Source organism: Passer montanus, unplaced genomic scaffold, assembly GCF_014805655.1.
Source record: "Passer montanus isolate IOZ18808 unplaced genomic scaffold, ASM1480565v1 scaffold1, whole genome shotgun sequence".
Lineage (NCBI taxonomy): Eukaryota > Metazoa > Chordata > Aves > Passeriformes > Passeridae > Passer > Passer montanus.
Genome location: NW_024356504.1, coordinates 16,515,624 through 16,534,013, shown reverse-complemented (window position 1 = coordinate 16,534,013; position 18,390 = coordinate 16,515,624). Strand labels below are relative to the sequence as shown.

Sequence of the window (18,390 nt, the reverse complement as noted above, 5' to 3'; positions counted from 1 at the left end):
GTGTGAGAAAAACAACCAGCTTAGAAAAATAAGAGTTACACCAAGAACTGGAAAGGACACGCAGAAATGGCCTTTGGAAAGATCTGTGCAGTGTCCCTGCCTGCTTCAGAAAGCACTCTCTGGCATTCCCCAGCGCCAGGCATTCACAGAGCTATGAGAGGCATGCAGCAAGGTCTGCTGGGCTTGCCTGGAGGCACCGGGAGCTCAGAATGTGACACAGAAACCTTCCAGGCTGGCAGGTGGTGATACCTTTGAAACAGCAGCCTCCTCAGCTGGAGCCAGATTAGCTGGAATTAGCAGGTCCTCATGGTTAGAGTCAGCATTGCCCTCATTCAAGGTATTTCTGAAAGAGGAAAACATCCTCATTAGCACCCTGCCTGGATAGCATGGAAGAGAGCTGCTTCCCAGACAGCTCAAAACCTTGACACCAGTTCCACGGAGGCAGACAAAGACTGGTGTTTGTATGTTAATGTAAATGCCTTCCAGCTACCTCCCAGATCACTGCCCTCTCCCATAGTTCCAGCTACAGCTGTGTATAGGCCCAGCAGTATCGAGGTCTTCTATCTCAAACGAGTTTCTTCAGCCCCTGTGTCTAATTTGCCTGAAGCCATTCCTGTCATCCTCTTATCTTCCTCCCTAGAGCCAGGGGCAGCAGGATGTCAGGAATCTCAGTCCCTTCAGAAGATGAGAGAGATTCCCTTCTGCTTGCAAGGATACTCACCCCGAGGCCTGGCCTACTGATTAACTGCTGCAACGGCAATTAAAAATGCATCCCTAAACCTGCTTAGATGTAGCCTAAATGCTCAGCAACTGTTCCTCATCTTTTCAGGCCTTTTCATCATAACCTCCACGTGGTCCCTTTACCCCAGGAACACGTTTCTCCAGAATCACTTACAGAACAAAGGTGTTTGAAGCAGGGATTGCTCTCAGCAGCTCTCTTGGATCTTGAAATACTGGACTGGTTGCTGGGGGACTGCTCTGTGATTTGCCTGACAGGATAAGGTTCCTGCCACAAACCAACAAAAAACAAAACCAGAAAACTGGTACAACCTTCCATGGAAAGCTCTTTATGAATCACTTGTTACAGCACAGTTTTGGGACTGCTAATGTACATTTTATTTGTACGTTTACAGTATGACCCTCTGCTCTTTGAGGTCTGCCACACATGCATCTTCACAAATGATCAAGAAGTTAGATGTTGTAACCTTTTAAATTTTTCAATGTTTGTAATCCCACTGGACTCTGCAATCATTTCATATTTAGTAATTCTCAGGAAATTGTCACTGCAGGGGTTTGTATACATTTTTTTTCCTCCACTAGAAAACACCTACTGTGAACATACCTATCCCCTCCCCACACTGAAAATGTTCACATTTCAGAAATAATTAGTGATTGAAATTACTGTTGTAACAATGGTCATCAGGTATGGGAGAATAAAGAGCACCTGTATTATCTTGTATATAATAAAACTCAGGAGTTATAACCCTGGTTTTCATCTCAAAACCACTTCACACTCATGAGGTTAAGGTACCCTATGGAAGGTAAAATGCAATGGCAACTGAGCCACTGGCAGACCACACTGAACTGCAGATCCTCAGTTCTGTAGGGAGGTAACTACTAATTTGTTTCTTACAAATCTGTTCACTACCTGGCAGCAGCCTCCTGAATATTGGAATTCTTGACACCTGTCATGCTGTCATCTTTTCCAACCTGAGAGGAAGAAATGAACAGAGATATACATTTCTGATACCTGTTTCCATCTTGTGTCAGTTCTGAGATTCACAGTAGAGCTGAGTGTCTCTATCCCCACACAAAAAAGTGCTGTTTATCTACAGCTCAGGGACTTAGAACATCAATTCCATATGACAACTTCAGTGCAGAAATAAAAATAGCTCACCAACAAAACCCAATAAAATACTGTTATTTGCTAAGGAATCTACTACAACATGCAAAAAGCCCAGTTGCAGTGACAGAATAATTGCTTGATTAGAAGGCAACTTTTGGAGGTTACCTGTCTCAATGACCTCTCAAACCAGGGCTTGCACAGGGTCTTGTCCTGTTACCTGCTGAGTATCATCAAGGACAGAAATTCCTCCTTGGGCAACTGCTCCAGTATGGAACCATTATCACTGCGAGAAGCCTCTGACTCTGCCTTGGGCAAGGCTCTTGGAACACCCTTATCTCTGAGACACCTTCTCCAACAGCAGGCAATTGAAGAGAAATAAAACATGAGAGAGCGTCACAGCTCTGCTCAGTCAAGTATTTACCTTGTGCCCTGCTTCTGCCTGGGCCTTCAGGATATTGCTTTTGAGATCTGCTGGAAGCCACTTTGCTGCTACGATTGGGCTCTCAATTGCATTGTTAAGACATTTATCTGTCAACTTCACCACTTCATCCTAGACATGAAAACATCTTTATCAGAAGCAGTTTCCACATGGACAAGTCTGGGCTGAAGTTTATCAACATCTCTAACTAACAAGACTCTGAAGACAAAGGGGAGTCAGCAGATTCATATCAAAAGGAAAAAGCAATTTTTTTCCTTTATTTTGGAACTCAGTTGTAATGTCAAGCAACACATAAAGGAAAAAAGGCACAATGCTTGAATATGGATATGCAAACTACTGTGCTAAAAATACAGTGTGCAAGAAATGAAGTGCATCCTAAAACTGCAGCCTAGTTTACTGAGAGGAGATCAATGTAACAGCCATTATATATCATGTCAGTGTAGCCTAAGTAAAAGTTGATCATTTACTCTCAAACGCAAGTTGGGAAGATTTTTAATTTAAAATCCACTTATAAGTTAGACTAAGAGTTTAATTAATGTGCTACTAACTACCTCTCCCACCACTGATTATATCAGAGCAAACTGGCAGCCAGATACATAATGAAGAGAAGTAAGAACGAGATACCTTTCACTACAGTATATTTCATTATGAGAATTTCATTTCTTAATTATAAAATGTTAATTAAGCATTCAATCTACTAATTGCTATTTGATTAGTGGCAGAAGTTAATTAGCTGAGTGAAAACTAAACCCTGTGACCTTCCTTCTGAGGGTATGACTCAGCAGGGGGAGACAAAGTCCTGCTTTCCTCACCATATGCCACGGTCTAGGGCAGGCTGTTCCCCGAGGCAAGTGCTGCAGGGCTGCCCCAGCAGCGACAATCCTGCTGCACTGCCACCTGCAGCAGCTGCAGCCTGCCCAGCAGGAATGAAGCCCATTGCAGAGAGAGCAGAAGAGTTAAAAAGAGGTGAACACCTGTCCCCCCACAGCCCTCCATCCACTCTCAGCTTTCTGCATTCCCTGGAGACACTGCTGAGAACTTGTAGTTATTCGGTCTTTAGAGAGGGGAAAAAACACTTCCCTTTTTCTGTCTCCCTCTAAATCACCTTTTGGGATATCCAAACAGGATCTTAGGAGACTATCTAAAGGAGAATCCATTCTCAAATTTTGACCCAGTCAGCAATGAAGTTCACAAAACATTCAGGGGTCACTTTCAACATAAAATGCTATGAGGACCAACAGTACCTTTAAGTACTTCTATTTTAGAAAAGTTGCTAGAATTACCAAAAGGAATAATTACAACTAAATTATTATTATTTGTACAGCTGCAGCACGCACTGTGACAATTTTAAGTCTTTACTGGACCTCACTGAAGCAGATGTCATGTGTGACACTACCTGCACAGCATTTTGAATGCATTATTCCACTAATGCAGTAAACCTGATCATTTTAACTGAGCACATCAGTACACTGGTGCTAGAAGTACCATTTTATTGTTTAACTTCCTCTCAGCTTCCTCCACCTGAAAAATCAATTTAATTAGCCCACTCAAAATATTCTGTAATAGTACTAAGCTTTTTCAAAAGTAGGGAGCCTAATTGTTAACAGACTCCCTACTTTTGAAAAAGCTTAGTACTATTACAGAATATTTTAATTTAATAGAGCATAAATTTCATACCAACAAGGAAGTAATTCCGTGAATATAAATGATCCATTTTTTTCAATCCTATTTTGCACTTGCAAAAAGCATAGGTGTCTTACAGCTTTTTTTTAATGAAAAAAGCATGTAGCTAGAGGGAAAAGCATCCAGCACCTGCCGACACCTCCAGATGTCTAATTTACAAGACATTTCAGCTGCTCACACAAAACGGTAAAGCTGCTGGGGTTTGTCATTATTCCAGCTCATTAGGAATGTTTGTTGTTTCCATGGACGAGACAAACTACACTTGTACTGTGCTCTTCAATCAAAACATGGAGCTAGGCAGTGATGCAAAAAGGCAAGGAAAGATTAAAGGCAGTAACAAGGCATGTGATCCCAACCCTTTGTGCTTTTGAGTTCTGTTCCCGGTGCCACTAAGAATCACTTTGTGCAGGAAGATGGAGCCTAATACAGGCACATTTTGAACCAACTTCCATGTATTTACAGATCACAACAAATTCAGAATAAGTAAACCCTCATGTCCTTCCATTTCTGACTCGGGAGCAGACTTTGAAGACGGGCAAACAGGGTGAACCTGTATTGTCCATTTCCCTTCAGAAGCTGATGAAAGCAGAGTGTTGGTGTATTTAAAGCTATTTGCTCTCTTTGTCAGATCTGGTCACTGCACTACTGAAAGCTGGGAAAGACAAAGTTGCATTCTTCCATCCCAATAGATTTTGGCAGTGAGCAGCAGAGAAGAATGAAGCCATTCATTGCCTCGCTTCCTCTTTTTCTCTAGAAGAACAGGGGTAGCTAGATAAATATTTCCCTATCAAAGGAATCAATCAGGATTGATTGATTGCAAGTATAGAATTACATAAAGATGACTGTCAGGCTATCGCTATTCCCTGATGGAAAACAGTTAAAGATTTTTAATTAACAAAGCTGAAGTCAGTTTGCATATAACAGTGTAATTAAGTTCAGGATGCAGCTCTGCCTTCATGAGTAGAAAGGTAACACCTTCTCCCAACGCATTTTACCAAACTTCTTATGTACTGTGACAGTTTCTACATGTGCTGAAATTTCTAATTACACACGTTCAGAGAGAATGCTGCAATACTGCATTCCCTCTGAAATAATAGCAAGCTTATTGCAAGGTTTTATTGGATATATTGCAGTCCCACGCAATTCTGCCAGAGGATGATAGCACAAACACTTCTTTTACTAACAGATTAAGAAGAAAAGTAAGTACAGGAGAAGAGCCCACAGGTACATTTTATAACAAACACCATAAATGAAAGCTTCTATGTTTTCTAAAGCAGCCTTCAAAGGCAGGAAACAAAGTATTTTTAATAGTGACTTTTAGGTCACTCTTTTCAGGACTGGTTTCCAAACCTTCTCTCTGAAGGGTGTGCTCTTTGGTGCTACTGTAACCTACATGTCTTTGCAATCTGTAGCATTGGGAATTTCAAGTATGCAGAGAGTCTCTAATCTTTGTCTATCTTTTTTAAACAAACACTCTCAAGTGACTTCTCGGTAAGCTATATCATAGGCAGGAAAGTTTTATTCTATCTCTTCTACCCTAAAAAACCCTCCAATAATGTACTCTTACATTTTCCTAATATAATTTGCACTTCCTTCTTGAAAGCTGAACTGTGTTTTACCACCTACTGACATACTGTTGATCCATAATTCTCTGTTATGCAAATGTTCTTGCTCTCTAATCAGATTACTGTCCTCCCAGTATCTATAACCTCCAAAGTTTCTCGGCACCTTATGTGACAGCAGCTGGATGACTGTGACTTCTTATTGGCAGCTGTTTGTTAGATTAGCTCATTACAGGAATCTTAGCTTGCTTATTATAAATCAGCCATGATTTAAAAACCTCTGAAACAGGTTTGGGCCATTCTCTTCAATGAACCAGTTAAATGTTTTTCCCCTCTCTGTCTGGACTAAAGTGGAGCTCAACAGGCTAAAATATTCTTAAATCAATTGTGTTCATTTGCTTTCGTTTATGTAGAGGCAATGTTTCAGCATAACAGGACCTACAGTCTACTGCCTAATCTTCTTAGAGTCCTGGTAATCTTTGTAATGCACTCACCAAGCAGAGAGGTGCACCAGGCAGCCCTGACAGCAGTCCTTAAAGGGGACATGAGCCAAGCAGGCTGCAGCACCACCCACAGCAGCAGCCTCCTCTCACATGGAGGTGGAAAACAAATGCTTAGGAGTGGGCTTAGCTCAAACACACACTGCTAAACACCTCTCCTAACACCTGGTTCCTGTTACTATTGAGGGAGCAAGAAAAATCATAGCTGCTTCACTCAAAGTTAGATAAATCCTCGGGCCTCCCTGCAAGGGAGGGTAGCCTAAACAGAGATAACACTGCCAGGTGTTTCACTCTCTCTGCTTGCTCAAAACACAAAAATCTCCCAAACCTTTTGCATCAGAGAAAGCAGAGTAATGGAGAACTAAATTTCATGTTTTAAAGCTCATGAGAAAAACCCAGAAGAATATTCTGTCTGGGGGCAGCTGTTTGATAACCAGCGAATCTATTAAAGTTCACTGCTGTTGTAAGGGAGGATTCTCCCTCTCCATCCCTTCTAGCAACACTACTTATTTACACTATGGCCCTGGCATTTCTCTGACCCCTTCCTTGAACCTCTTTAACTCACTATTTACCAACTTCAAGAGCAAACTAAAAACCTAAAGAAATCCAGCACCTCAACAAAAAGTTCAAAACAAAGGCAGGGGGGAAAAATTGTTTGCCAGTTTGTAGATATATTTGTTCACTGAAACCTGCAATGATTCTTGGTGGTGAGAGAGGAGAGAGAGAAGCAAGCTGGGGAATAAAGAGTGAAGAGGAAGGAAGGAGAAGAGAGCCCTCACCCCGTTCAGGGCACTCAGGCTTGTACTTTGGCTCAGCTGCAGCCTGACTTGTTCAGAGTGAGTTGAGAGCAGTAAATCAAACCATGTCACTGCTCTTTGTGTAAACACAGAGCACTAACACCTACATCAGAGAGCAGGTACAAACTGGCTACTTAACAGAGGGATGGATCATCAGCAAACTTGACTGGAAACAAAACGTCAGAACAACCTTCTTGGAATTGAAAAATGCCAGAAAAGCAGCTCAGCCCTTCCAAAAAGAGGGTGAACTACCCAACACCATGCAGGTACTAACCTACAGATAAAGACAACTGACAAACATTTCAAGCATTTATGCCTTTTACTCCCACTGATTTTAGAAAATCTCACCAGGCTGCAGGTCTGCACACATGCACCTCTGCCCCCATCTTTACCTCACTGCCTTGTCACACACAGGTTTATCTATCATAAAGCATTTATTATTTCCTTTGCTATCCCCCAGTATTACTCACTCATTGTCTTAGCAGTCTGGCAAACAGAGCAAAGCATGTGGAAGACTTTTCAGAAGGATCTAACAAAACCCAGGACACAGCAGGGGAATGAAGGCCAGTTACCTGCACGTTTATGTTCACGTTGGGACGCTCACTCGGCACGGGGCTGCTGCGCTCTGTCTCCAGCTGTTTCAGTTTTAGGAATGTGTCTTCAAATGCTGAAAAAGACAAAAAAGGCATCATCTTCCTAATGTTACCATGGAGTTATTTGACTTGTAACTTGCATTATTCCTGAATACCAATTACACAATTTTGAAGTCGTGCAAAAATGCACAGGGATGGGGGAATCTACTTGCTCAAGCCTCAGTGAAAATTTCCAGCCTGCAGACTGTGTGCACCAAATGACAGCATTCTGCACTCCTGGCAGCTCATTTACCCAGCCATCCTCACAGTGAGCGAGCAAACACAGAGTCAATTGCTCAGATGGTTGCACTTTACTCTATTTGTGGACAAAGTCACATCCAATGAAGAACTGACTTTTCCCTTGTATATCTGTCTTTGTTGTTCCAGTAATAGGTAAAATTGTCCTTATGCATATCATCTAAGGGAGCTTCCTAAAACAATTCCACATTTTTCGTAAGGAAACAATCTCATATCGACCTATTATTTAATCTTGATCTCACACATCATAATATGGAAAAATCTGTCAGTTTGCTTACGATCAGAGTCTGCTTTGTCTGCAGCAGTTTCCTTCGTGCCGGGAGGAGGGCAACTAACAGCCTCTTCTGAATCACCTGCTGCCAAGCCAACAACTGGACGGCCCACAGCATCATCCACACAAGTTTCTGGCAAGTCTGTGCTGTCTAGCAAATCAACAAGAGGTATGCTGCAAGGGCAGAAAGATGGGCAGAGAGATGCACAATCATGTTACCACTCTTCCTGTAACAAAAAAAAGCTTTAACGCATGCAATCTCTTTTTTCGAGCTGTCTTCTGCTGACCAGCCACAATCTAGAAAAACTGTTTCAGGTAACTAACAGACATTGGTTTTCAGCAAGCTTATGAAACACAAAAAAGGGAACATTTCATATCTGTATAAGAGCCTTCATAACAGAACAGGTCCATGTTGCCTGCTGTGTCATCAGATAACAGTGGAAAAATTGAAGAGAGAAGAAGGGAAATTTTTATCCATGAAATACACTCTTTGGAACAAACACTTCAAGTTTTTCTAACAAGGTACCATTTTGGATTTTTACAACAGAAAAAGGAAAGTTAGAGGGAGGGAAGTTGGTATCACAAAAAGCTCTTTGTGCAGCACTTCATCCAACACTGGTAAGCAGAACAGAGGGCAGAAGGGTGCACTGCACAGGACTGCCCTGACACTTATGGTCAGGCATACCTAGAACCAGTTTCAGTTTTGTTAACTTAAGCAGGGCCATGAATGAAACCTTAGCAGTCAGTGTTTTAAGTGAACCACAGCATGTACTCTGTACCCTGTCAGGATCATTTGTTTCACCTCTCTTGGTTTTTGATGGAAAACTCTCCTTTAATTTTGCCCTATGAGCTCTATATTCAATGAAAAAACAAGAAAAAACAATTACAAAACAAAAATGATATTACGATGTTTATGTTGAGCAAGCAGTCAGGAATCTCATACATTTCTCTAAAGCTTGGGAACAGCTAAAGCTATCCTACCAGCAAACACAGAAACCACTGCTGCACAATGCAATGGTTCATCAGACAGCCTGTGCACACAACTGCGGCTTTACTGCTGCCCCGTTCAATCAACAATCACTCACAGTTTGGCTGCAATATTGATTTAAGAAGAAAAATCTATCAATCCCTTTTGCAAGTCCTGTCCCAAATATGAGAACAATGATATCAAGCCCATACCACCCACCACAGCAGAACAGAACCTACCCTTAGGCACAGACAAGAAACATTTTCTGCTTGACAGTTTAGACCAGCTTCTCCCTTACCACTACCAGGTTAGTTCCTCATGCCCCCCTCCAGCCCCTGGAACCTGGAGCAATTCCCTGTTGTCACTACAAAGGCTGCAGGAAAAAACTCCTTCCCCTCCAGCTCAAGCACACAAAGAATTCTTTCAATGTTAAATATATTCCTCTGAATCAGATTACAGGATATCACTGTTCTAGTGCTAATAATGTACAAATCATTTAAAGTCAATTAATTGCTGTGAGGTAAATTGAGGCCACTGGCTTGATTCTCTTAAAGCAGTGGAATAAGGAGCTACTAGCAAAGCAAATAATAGGGAAAATTTTCTAACTTCCTGTGCAGCCTCTCTCTGCACCACTAATGGGAAAAGGCAAACAGCACACATATTGCAGAGAGAGAATGATGGATACAGAGATTTGATTGTTAGAACTAATAGACAGGAAGAGATGCTCTTCCAATTAAGGCAACAAGGAAAGTGAGACTGAATGCCATACCTTACTTTGCTGACATGAGTCAAAATGTTTTATAATCTTCACATAGAGACAACAATTTTCTTCCTATTTTCTGACAATTTTCTGTAAATAGTCTCCAATATGATCATCATTTTAAGAAGTTCAGATTTTACCTACAGCATGCAGTTGCTGACACCATGACAGTTTGAAGTAACTTGGTATAAGCTGCTATGAACGCCACATCAGAGAGGTGATGCAGAGCACCAGTAACACTTCTTGTGCTTCAATTTCCCACTGCTTTTCTAAGTATTCTAAGAGAAAATTAATGAAAAATTTCTTCCTTAATTGCTAGGATAATTGCACTAGACTTTTCTTCCTCATGACTATACAGTATCATTTACCAGACAGACAAGAGTTGATTCAAAAACTTGCTTACTACAGAAAAGGGCAGTCTTGACATCTGGCAACATACTTAAACAGCACATTCACTGTCTAGTGTGCTCCAAAAGCTGAGCACTACCCAAAAGCTGTGTACTACTTACACTGAGATGGTCAAAATTTGTAAAAAACCTTACTGCCATTTCTGCCCTGGGATGGAGACCTGGCTGAGACAGCACAACCAGAGTGAGTCCCTGCAGCCATCACAACAGGGCCTCAGGGAAATGAATTTTAGATAAATTCAAGGAAGCCTCCTAAGTCAAGATTCAAGTAGGAACTGACCCCATCTTGCCTTCAGACCCACTGAAATACCTCCTGAGCCACCTGAGATAATCAGTCAATAAGAGGAAAGTCATACTTGGGAGACCCTCAGCCACTGGAATTTGCAGGCATGAACTCTCCAAAGAGCAGCAAAACCTTTGAAGCCTCCCAGACTCTTCACCCTCTTCAGAGCACCAGCAGAAAGATTTCCAGGTAGGCTTCATAAATGGCCCAACCATGAATTCAAAAAGTACAAAAAACTTCAATCACTGCACAGAATTTCAGACACCTCTTATAAAATACTGATGAGCTGGCAGACCAACCATAAGGGAAATTGCCCAAGGCTTCCCAGGGAAAGCAGGGCTTCCACCAGTCAGCTCCCAGTACTCGGGAACTGAACAGGCATTAGACTTCCACAAACCTGCATTTACCCACATACAAAGGGATATTTTGAAATTTGCGTAGTAATAAGTGCTGGGCTTTATGTCTTCAAATCAACTTCTACCATCATACTTAAAGAAATATTCTCTAGAAAATGCTGATAAAAGATACTAGGAGTTCAAGCTACATAAATAATTATGAATGTAGGAATAATGAAGGGTTGTAATGCATGTAAAAGTTTGTCAACCCATTAATAAGTTATTACATGCTCAGGGAGCTCACACAGTTAAGAGAGTAGCTAATGCATTACCCTTCTTTTTGCCTGGCCCATATATTGGTATAAATATGTACCACACAGCATTCAATGTGTAACATGACTGAGAAAGCTCTCAGTTACAAGTGGTGTCAGCTATCTTGTTTTTTTTCTCCCTCAACTACACAGATATTATACGATACTGTAAAGGTAAACAACTTATTTTCATTTGCATATTCTCATGCAGCTTTATAAATAAGAAAGAAACAAATGGGTTTGCTTCACTCCAGAAGTTTACAACATCCACCATTCCAAACCTGAAACTAAAAAGAGCACAAGAGATCGTTCCAATTAGCTTGGTAGGTGTCACAGATCTTTAGTTTACAGCTAGCTCATACTTTTTTATTTAAGCCGTGTTGTAAAATAGAGACTCATATTTCATTAGCAAACTCTTTCCCCCATCAAATGTGGGGGGGGAGGAGGCCAAAATATCACAGGCAATATTAAGTTATGTCCTGGCTGACACTTCTTGGTTCTTCAGGTCTGGATGTCTGAAAATAATGTTTTTTTTTATTTCTGGGCTCTGTGGCAATTTGAAACATAGTGAAATAATTTGAAAATCATTCAAATAACTCCTTTATCCTAAAAGCTACATATAAATTAACTTTAAGAGCCCTCTGTTACCATTTTCCCCCGTTTTTTTTAATAGGAAAAGAATATTGCAATTTGAAAGCAAAAAACTTCAGAAAACACAAGAAAACACAGTGTGTTCAAGGGTAAAGGTTTGTTCTTCATGTTGTTAAAGGTCCCCAAGAATACCAATGACCCATGAAGCTGGAGCCTTAACCTCTGACTTAACAATTAACCTTGTGAATCATATGGTAGGACTGGTGTTTGTCAGGAAATCTTTGTTTCTTTTCAACTGGACTAGTAAAGCAAAAAAGAAAGAAAAATTTGTAAAAAGCAAAAAATAATTTAAAAAATTACTCTTTGCCTTTTTGACAGTTCTGTTAAATTTATTCTTAAAAATTTGAAAATAATTCTACTCCATTTCCAAACAATATTTCTCAGAAGAGGTCTTACTGAGGAAAAAAAAAAGGTTGGTTTTCAGATCAACCACATATCTAGGATGTTTTTACATGATCATGGTTCAAAAGGAGGGCCAGTTACATCCTCTATTTCTCTTAAGATTTTTGAAACCATAATATAACCCACTAGTCACATACATAGTTTTATAATAAATGTGACTTCCTGCATGGCTCTCAAACCCAGCTAAAAAAATGGATCTTGCAGTCATTAGAAAAGCTTTAATACAATTTAAAAAATATATCTATCTATATGCATACATAGACAGATATATACTGCTTTAAAGTAAGAGCGACGTGTGGCTTCCAGTCTATATGTCATTTTTCTTTAAAGACTCACTACCAACAGCACAATCTGCAGAGCCTTTGTAATAAAAGCTTCTGCCTCTCTATGTGCTCCGGGTCCGTTGTCCTTGTGCCAGAGGGAGCTCAGGAGGCGATTTCCCAGCCTCTGCCGGGAAGCAGTCCCGAGCTGCGGCAGCCCACGGGTCACAGCGTGGTCATGGTGGCCTGCAGAGCCGCCGGCAGCCCCGCGCTCCTGGCGCTGCGCTCGTGGACGAACGCGGGGCTCGGCGCGTCCGTGGCGCGGCTCCTCGGCGGGGCCCACGCGGCTCCACCACGCTGACAGCGGCCGGCGGCGTCGGGGGGCCTGCAGCGGTGGGGAGCGGGAGGCGGAACATTAGTCAGCGGCACGGAGGGGGAAGAGGGTGGAAAAGTAAAGCAAAGGTGAGGGCAAGGAGATTGATGCGAAAAGACAAGGAAAAGGGGCATTCCCGGAAGGTGAATAGTGGAGGAAAGAGGCATGCAAGTACACGTGCACACGGTGACGCTGCCAAATAAACCCCTTCCTGCACAGCATCGCACAAGTCTGAATTGACAAGCTAAGCTCTCTCATTTATATGTTGCTTACACTTCCCAAATGCAGAGCACTTCATATTTTAAAACACTTCACAGAACTAAGCAAGAATCGTGTGCATTTTACAGATGGGAGAAAGTAATGTGAATGAGGAACAGACCTCAAGTATACAGCACATTTTATTTGCAGGAAACAAGTTTAAGTGGCAGCTCGAAATGTACACCTGAAGCAAGCATCTACAGCAATAAGAGTTGTCAAAGTGACTGAAAAGTGCAGATTCTAAAGCAAATTTTTAAAAAAGGAGAAGAAAACAGAAGCTCAAAAAATGAACATTAGTGTGCAGGAGCAAACAGTAGAGCAAACAAATCATCCACAATTTAGGTGACTAAGGGATTAATACTATTGAAAAAGTTGCCTGCAGCTATAACTTTCACTAACATAAAAATTTAGCTGGAAAGGAACCATTTTATAAAAGGTCAAAACACAAACTAAGACCTCAATTTCTAATTTTGCATATGGAAGCATAATGGCTTCTAAATTTTAAATTTAAAGTTCCTAAAATTAAACCCACAGAAATGCTGTGCACAGTTATGGCCACTCTTTGCCACAGTCAGTATGATGTCCTCCAAAAGCTAGAAAGAGTTGCAAGGGAGAACACTCATTACTTTATTCAGTCTTTTGAAAAATACTATTATGCAGAATCCCCTAGCTAGGAAACTGTAAGGCTTTAGGCACAAACATCTCCAAAACAGCAGGGATAAGCAATTGATGGAAAACAGCCAAATTTTAAAATACTTGAAAAATGGACAATGATCTGTTAACTGCTGCCTGTGTAGCACTAGAGTCCTTCACCAGTATGTTTTAGGAGAGGCTGATAAAAGGTACAGCCATATATCAAAAAAGTGCTTGGAAAAAAGCACAAACTACTCAAGTAAGGAAATTCCTAAATCAAAAGTACTCCTTCAGTTTAATGTAAAAGATTCGATTTAATGAGCCAAATCGAAACAAAGTGGAAGGATTGTTGCTGTTCACACAGAGGGGTCAGACGGCCTTCAGCTCAAATTCCACCTTCTCATGTTCCAGAACAGCCAAGCAGACAGAGGAGTTGGAAGATCACACGTGTTAAGGCAGGCAAGCAGAAAAGCATGCAGGAGTCACAACAGTGGTAAATGATTAACATTTGGGGATAGTCCTCCTTTAGAAAAGAAGCAGGATTCATACAAAGATCACCCATGTGTAAATTCAGAATTTTGGTTTTTGTGAAATACACTGAGGAAATGATCTGTGAATACTGAGGGCTCCAATCCCCAACAGTTCATTCCTTTATTTTACCATTTCTCTCATGGATGTGGTTAAGGGAAAGCTACACCCACTAGCAAAAAAAAAAAAACAAACAACTCCCCACTCATCTCATAGTAAGGAAATAAATATTAAATCTGTCTGATGTACTAACTTAGCAAAAAAAAGAACTTACTGGGGAATGACTAAACTTAGAAAGACACTGATCATATTTTAGGTTTTCCAGACACACAACTAATATTCCAGATAATTTGCAGATCCTGCAGACCAGTACAGCTTTCTTGTACTGACAATTTTACAGGAATGAAGTAAAAAAAAAAACCCAAACAAAACCATAAACCCAGAAATAATAAAATCCATTGATCTGGCAAAGTACTTTCTACAACCTGGCAAAATTGCTGTTGGCAGCTGCAGCATTAACTTTTTAAATTAAAGGAAACATTGACATTAGGAAGGGATCTAAGCTGCAAGGTAGCCAATATAGGCATCTGCCAAGCAGAGTACAGAAACCCAGGAGGTCAGGACCTTACTTCTAAACCCCTCCAATCTATCTACAAAAATCCACAGTCCAGAAGATTTTGGTGTTCTCAATAATCTTTGATTAAAGGAAACATTGACATTAGGAAGGGATCTAAGCTGCAAGGTAGCCAATATAGGCATCTGCCAAGCAGAGTACAGAAACCCAGGAGGTCAGGACCTTACTTCTAAACCCCTTCAATCTAACTATCTACAAAATCCAGAGTCCAGATGATTTTGGTGTTCTCAATAATCTTTGGCAAGCTCTCTCTAAAAGAAGACTATTTTTCTGACAGAAAGCAAAGATAATTCATGCAGAAACAGGCCAATTAAAGACAGTAGCAGTTGAAAGGAGATCTTGTTAGCAGCACCGAGACACCCTTGCAGGCACAACAGCCAAGTCACAGCCCCCAGCAATAAATATGTATGTTCTGGCAATTCCATTAACCTAACCCCACTTCCCATCTAGGAAACCAGAATGCAGCTCAATTCTTGACTCAGCTTCAAACTGCTGTCTTTTTCCTACAGCTGGATTTGCCCTCTATTACAGGCAGTACTGTTTCCAGTGAACACAGTAAAACCAGAAGACAACTACTTTAACTAGCAATGTCTCAAAGAAATGTAACACAGACACAGTTGAAGCACTGCACTCTCAATTAAAATGCATCAGTTGCCAAGAAGCTTGTTTGCTTTAGGACACACTGTTTTGGGTTACGTGCAGGTGTATTTTGCATTCACTCCCACTCTTCTATACAAACACCACATCCTACAGCAGCTGCCATGTAAGCTGAGATTCCTGGACAATGTTAAGACAGGCGGGCTCAAGCTCTCAATCCTAAAAACAGGCATAACAAACCCAAAACTGAGTGGCTATAGAGCCTTCTCCGCTTCAGAACCAAAGCAGCAGGGTTTCAGTAAGCAACAGCAGCCTTGCAAACATGAGCAGGAACATTAGCACAAATCAGGTACCCAAGAAGAGCTGGTCTGGAGCCAAGTCAAACATTTCCACCAAAGGAAATACAGGTGACTAGCACTCATCTTGCAATTAGGCCAAAAGAATAAAAATATAACCATATTGAAAATGCTGAAGAATAAAGATGCCACCACCTTTCACCCACCACCATGGAAGGAATCGAGCGATCAACAGGATCCCACCACAGACAAGCACAGATTTCAGATACTAGATAAATCAAGGGCAAAAGAAAGAAAAACAGCATTTATCATCATATATTCTGATTGAAATGTCAGTAAAATGCAACTCAAAGCAGAATTACCATCCCTTTTATCATTCAAAATCGATAGCATTAGAAGTCTTTTAAATTAATACCATTTACAAAATTGAAGTACATTTGTCACAGCACTGTTAGAAACAGGCACCATCGACTTGTAAGAGATACTGAAGAAAAGCAGATTCATATGCCTGACAATGCAAGAAAGACCCTTTCTCTTGAGGGCTGACACTGCTTAGGATAAGAGCTTTGGTGTCACTCCAATCCACCACAACTGCTCCTGATGAGTCTGGCAGAAGCCAGAACTTCCCTTCTTGGAGAAGCCCCAGACATGAGAAGCCAAAGAAGTTAAGATGACCTGTGCACAAGTACTGGGTTGATATATGCCAGTTTTGGCGTGAAAATAGCTTTGCAATATAGAATTAGTTTAAGAAGAGATAAATGACATGTACATTTATCTATCTTCAAACAAATCCTATTCATTTTGAGATGCATCTAATCCACAAAACAAATACTCTGATTACATGAAATCAAAGCTCTTATCTTCAGCTTGTGTCATTTTCCTCAAGCTCCCATTCTACACAAGCTCATGAGAAAAGTCAGCTTGTCTATTTCAGAAGGTTCAAAAGATAATTCACAAGGATACCAGTTTACAAGGTTCTGTATTATCTAAAGATGAAGGTTAAGTCCTTGGACCCCATGATACCAAGCAAAGGGTTACAAGCTTATGGCAAATGAGAAGGACCCAACTCCAAGACTTTAAAATGCTACTCCTCCTTAATTCCTTCAGCCTGAAGAAATTTTCTTTTGGTTGGCAGTGACTAAGCCTGTTGTCCTCACCTCTCCACATGTAATTCATAGGAAGAAATCAGCTGCATCATCCCTAACTTGATTGTCAATTTACATCAGTGATACAAGGATGGCAGCTTATTTAAGTACAGATAAAGGAAAAGCTACTTGAATCATGCATAAGTAATCAGAATTAATTTCCCAGCAAAGCTTAACATACCACATCTTATCTTGCTGGCTGGCTCCTGGGCTCCTTGGGAGGTTTTCTATTTCCACTAAGACCGGTGCAGAAGGAACCGCTGTCAGGACAGGTAGGCTTGGCTTTGCATTCCAGCTCTTTAGAGACAGAATATAGACCAGTTGTTATACACACCTCAATGAACTGATGACACAGTAAAGTGAACAAAACATATCAACACTTCTTCTTAAGCACAAAGCTAAAGCCATTTTCTTCCCTTACTTCCCTAGCACTGGATACCTATGCCTAAGTCTTTTTCAGCACTGTAGCCAGTTAATAGTTAACTATAACATTCAATTGGTCAATCACTGGATTTCAAGAACAAATAACAAAATTTTCAAATCTGTTGAGACACATGAAAATTGCCTTTAGAAAGAATGAGAGTCCTTACTTGTGATCCATTAGTTTGGCTGATAACAGCATTGTTTGCAGCACTGAAAGACAAGAAGAATTTAAAACTGTATCAGATCAACAAACTGCTTTTGCAGGCTGGTAGAACTGTAAGGACTTTCAGAAAGAAAGAGAGTCTAAGATATTTCCAAAGTATTAATCTCTTTTCACAAAAGGTATCAAGTTATTTTTTCTTTGTTCAAGCTGCAGCTTATCTGCAACTCATCTATTTTTAACTCTTCCTTTCCTAAACCAGTTTGGTTTAAAAAGTCTTCCTGACTTAGCAAGAAGACGTGACACTTCTAAAGCAAAAACCAGATAATTTTAGTTAAAACACCCAGCAAAATGTGACATTACGAAAAGCTCACCTAGATGCTGTAGATATTGTTTGTTCCATAACTAGAACCATCCTGAATTGATGTTTATCAGAGATTGATGTTTATCACATGAGTTTATCAGAAAAATTAAAGAGTTTCTTCTGCATACAACCTCTAATGGACTTAAAAGCAGCTATTCAAATTTACATGCACAGCAACTCAGCACAGCATTAATAATAATTTTATGTTATTAAATATTTACTACATTTGATGAATTAAATAAGACCCATATCCCTATTCTTGATGATTTCTGAACCTGCAAGAGACATTTCACATTTTTGAGACTTAAAAGCAGTAATTATACATTACAGATTTCATGCAAAGCAAACATTTTCCCCAGACTTCTAGCCTTTAAAAAAAGGTTCCCATCCCTTACAACCTGTTAATTTTCTGATTTATGGTCTGGACAACAGCTATCCAACCTGGCAAGCTGACAATTCAAATAGGCTTCTGTATTTACTTCAGTGACTCTTAAGAATTGTTTTATTTAAAACACCAAGATGTCAACACTGAACAAGCTGTTCCTTGCCTGTTTCCCCCTTCACCCTTTCTCTATTGAGAGAATGTGGAGGCTACCCCAGAATTGTCAGAAATAT

General features: G+C 40.5%; 1 protein-coding gene across 6 annotated transcripts in view; it reads right to left on the bottom strand.

Annotated features, from left to right (window-relative positions):
• EPB41L5 (erythrocyte membrane protein band 4.1 like 5) overlaps positions 1-18,390 on the bottom strand; it is a 53,774-nt gene that overhangs the window by 7,596 nt on the left and 27,788 nt on the right. For all 6 annotated transcript variants that reach the window (XM_039716334.1, XM_039716168.1, XM_039716252.1 and 3 more), the window contains exons 15-22: positions 17,419-17,461; positions 17,010-17,125; positions 7,996-8,162; positions 7,400-7,494; positions 2,268-2,396; positions 1,649-1,710; positions 896-1,006; positions 250-343 (exon numbers count right to left, since the gene is read on the bottom strand). In XM_039716334.1, coding sequence (XP_039572268.1) covers positions 250-343; positions 896-1,006; positions 1,649-1,710; positions 2,268-2,396; positions 7,400-7,494; positions 7,996-8,162; positions 17,010-17,125; positions 17,419-17,461 — 817 coding nt within the window. The remainder of the gene's footprint in view (positions 1-249; positions 344-895; positions 1,007-1,648; positions 1,711-2,267; positions 2,397-7,399; positions 7,495-7,995; positions 8,163-17,009; positions 17,126-17,418; positions 17,462-18,390) is intronic.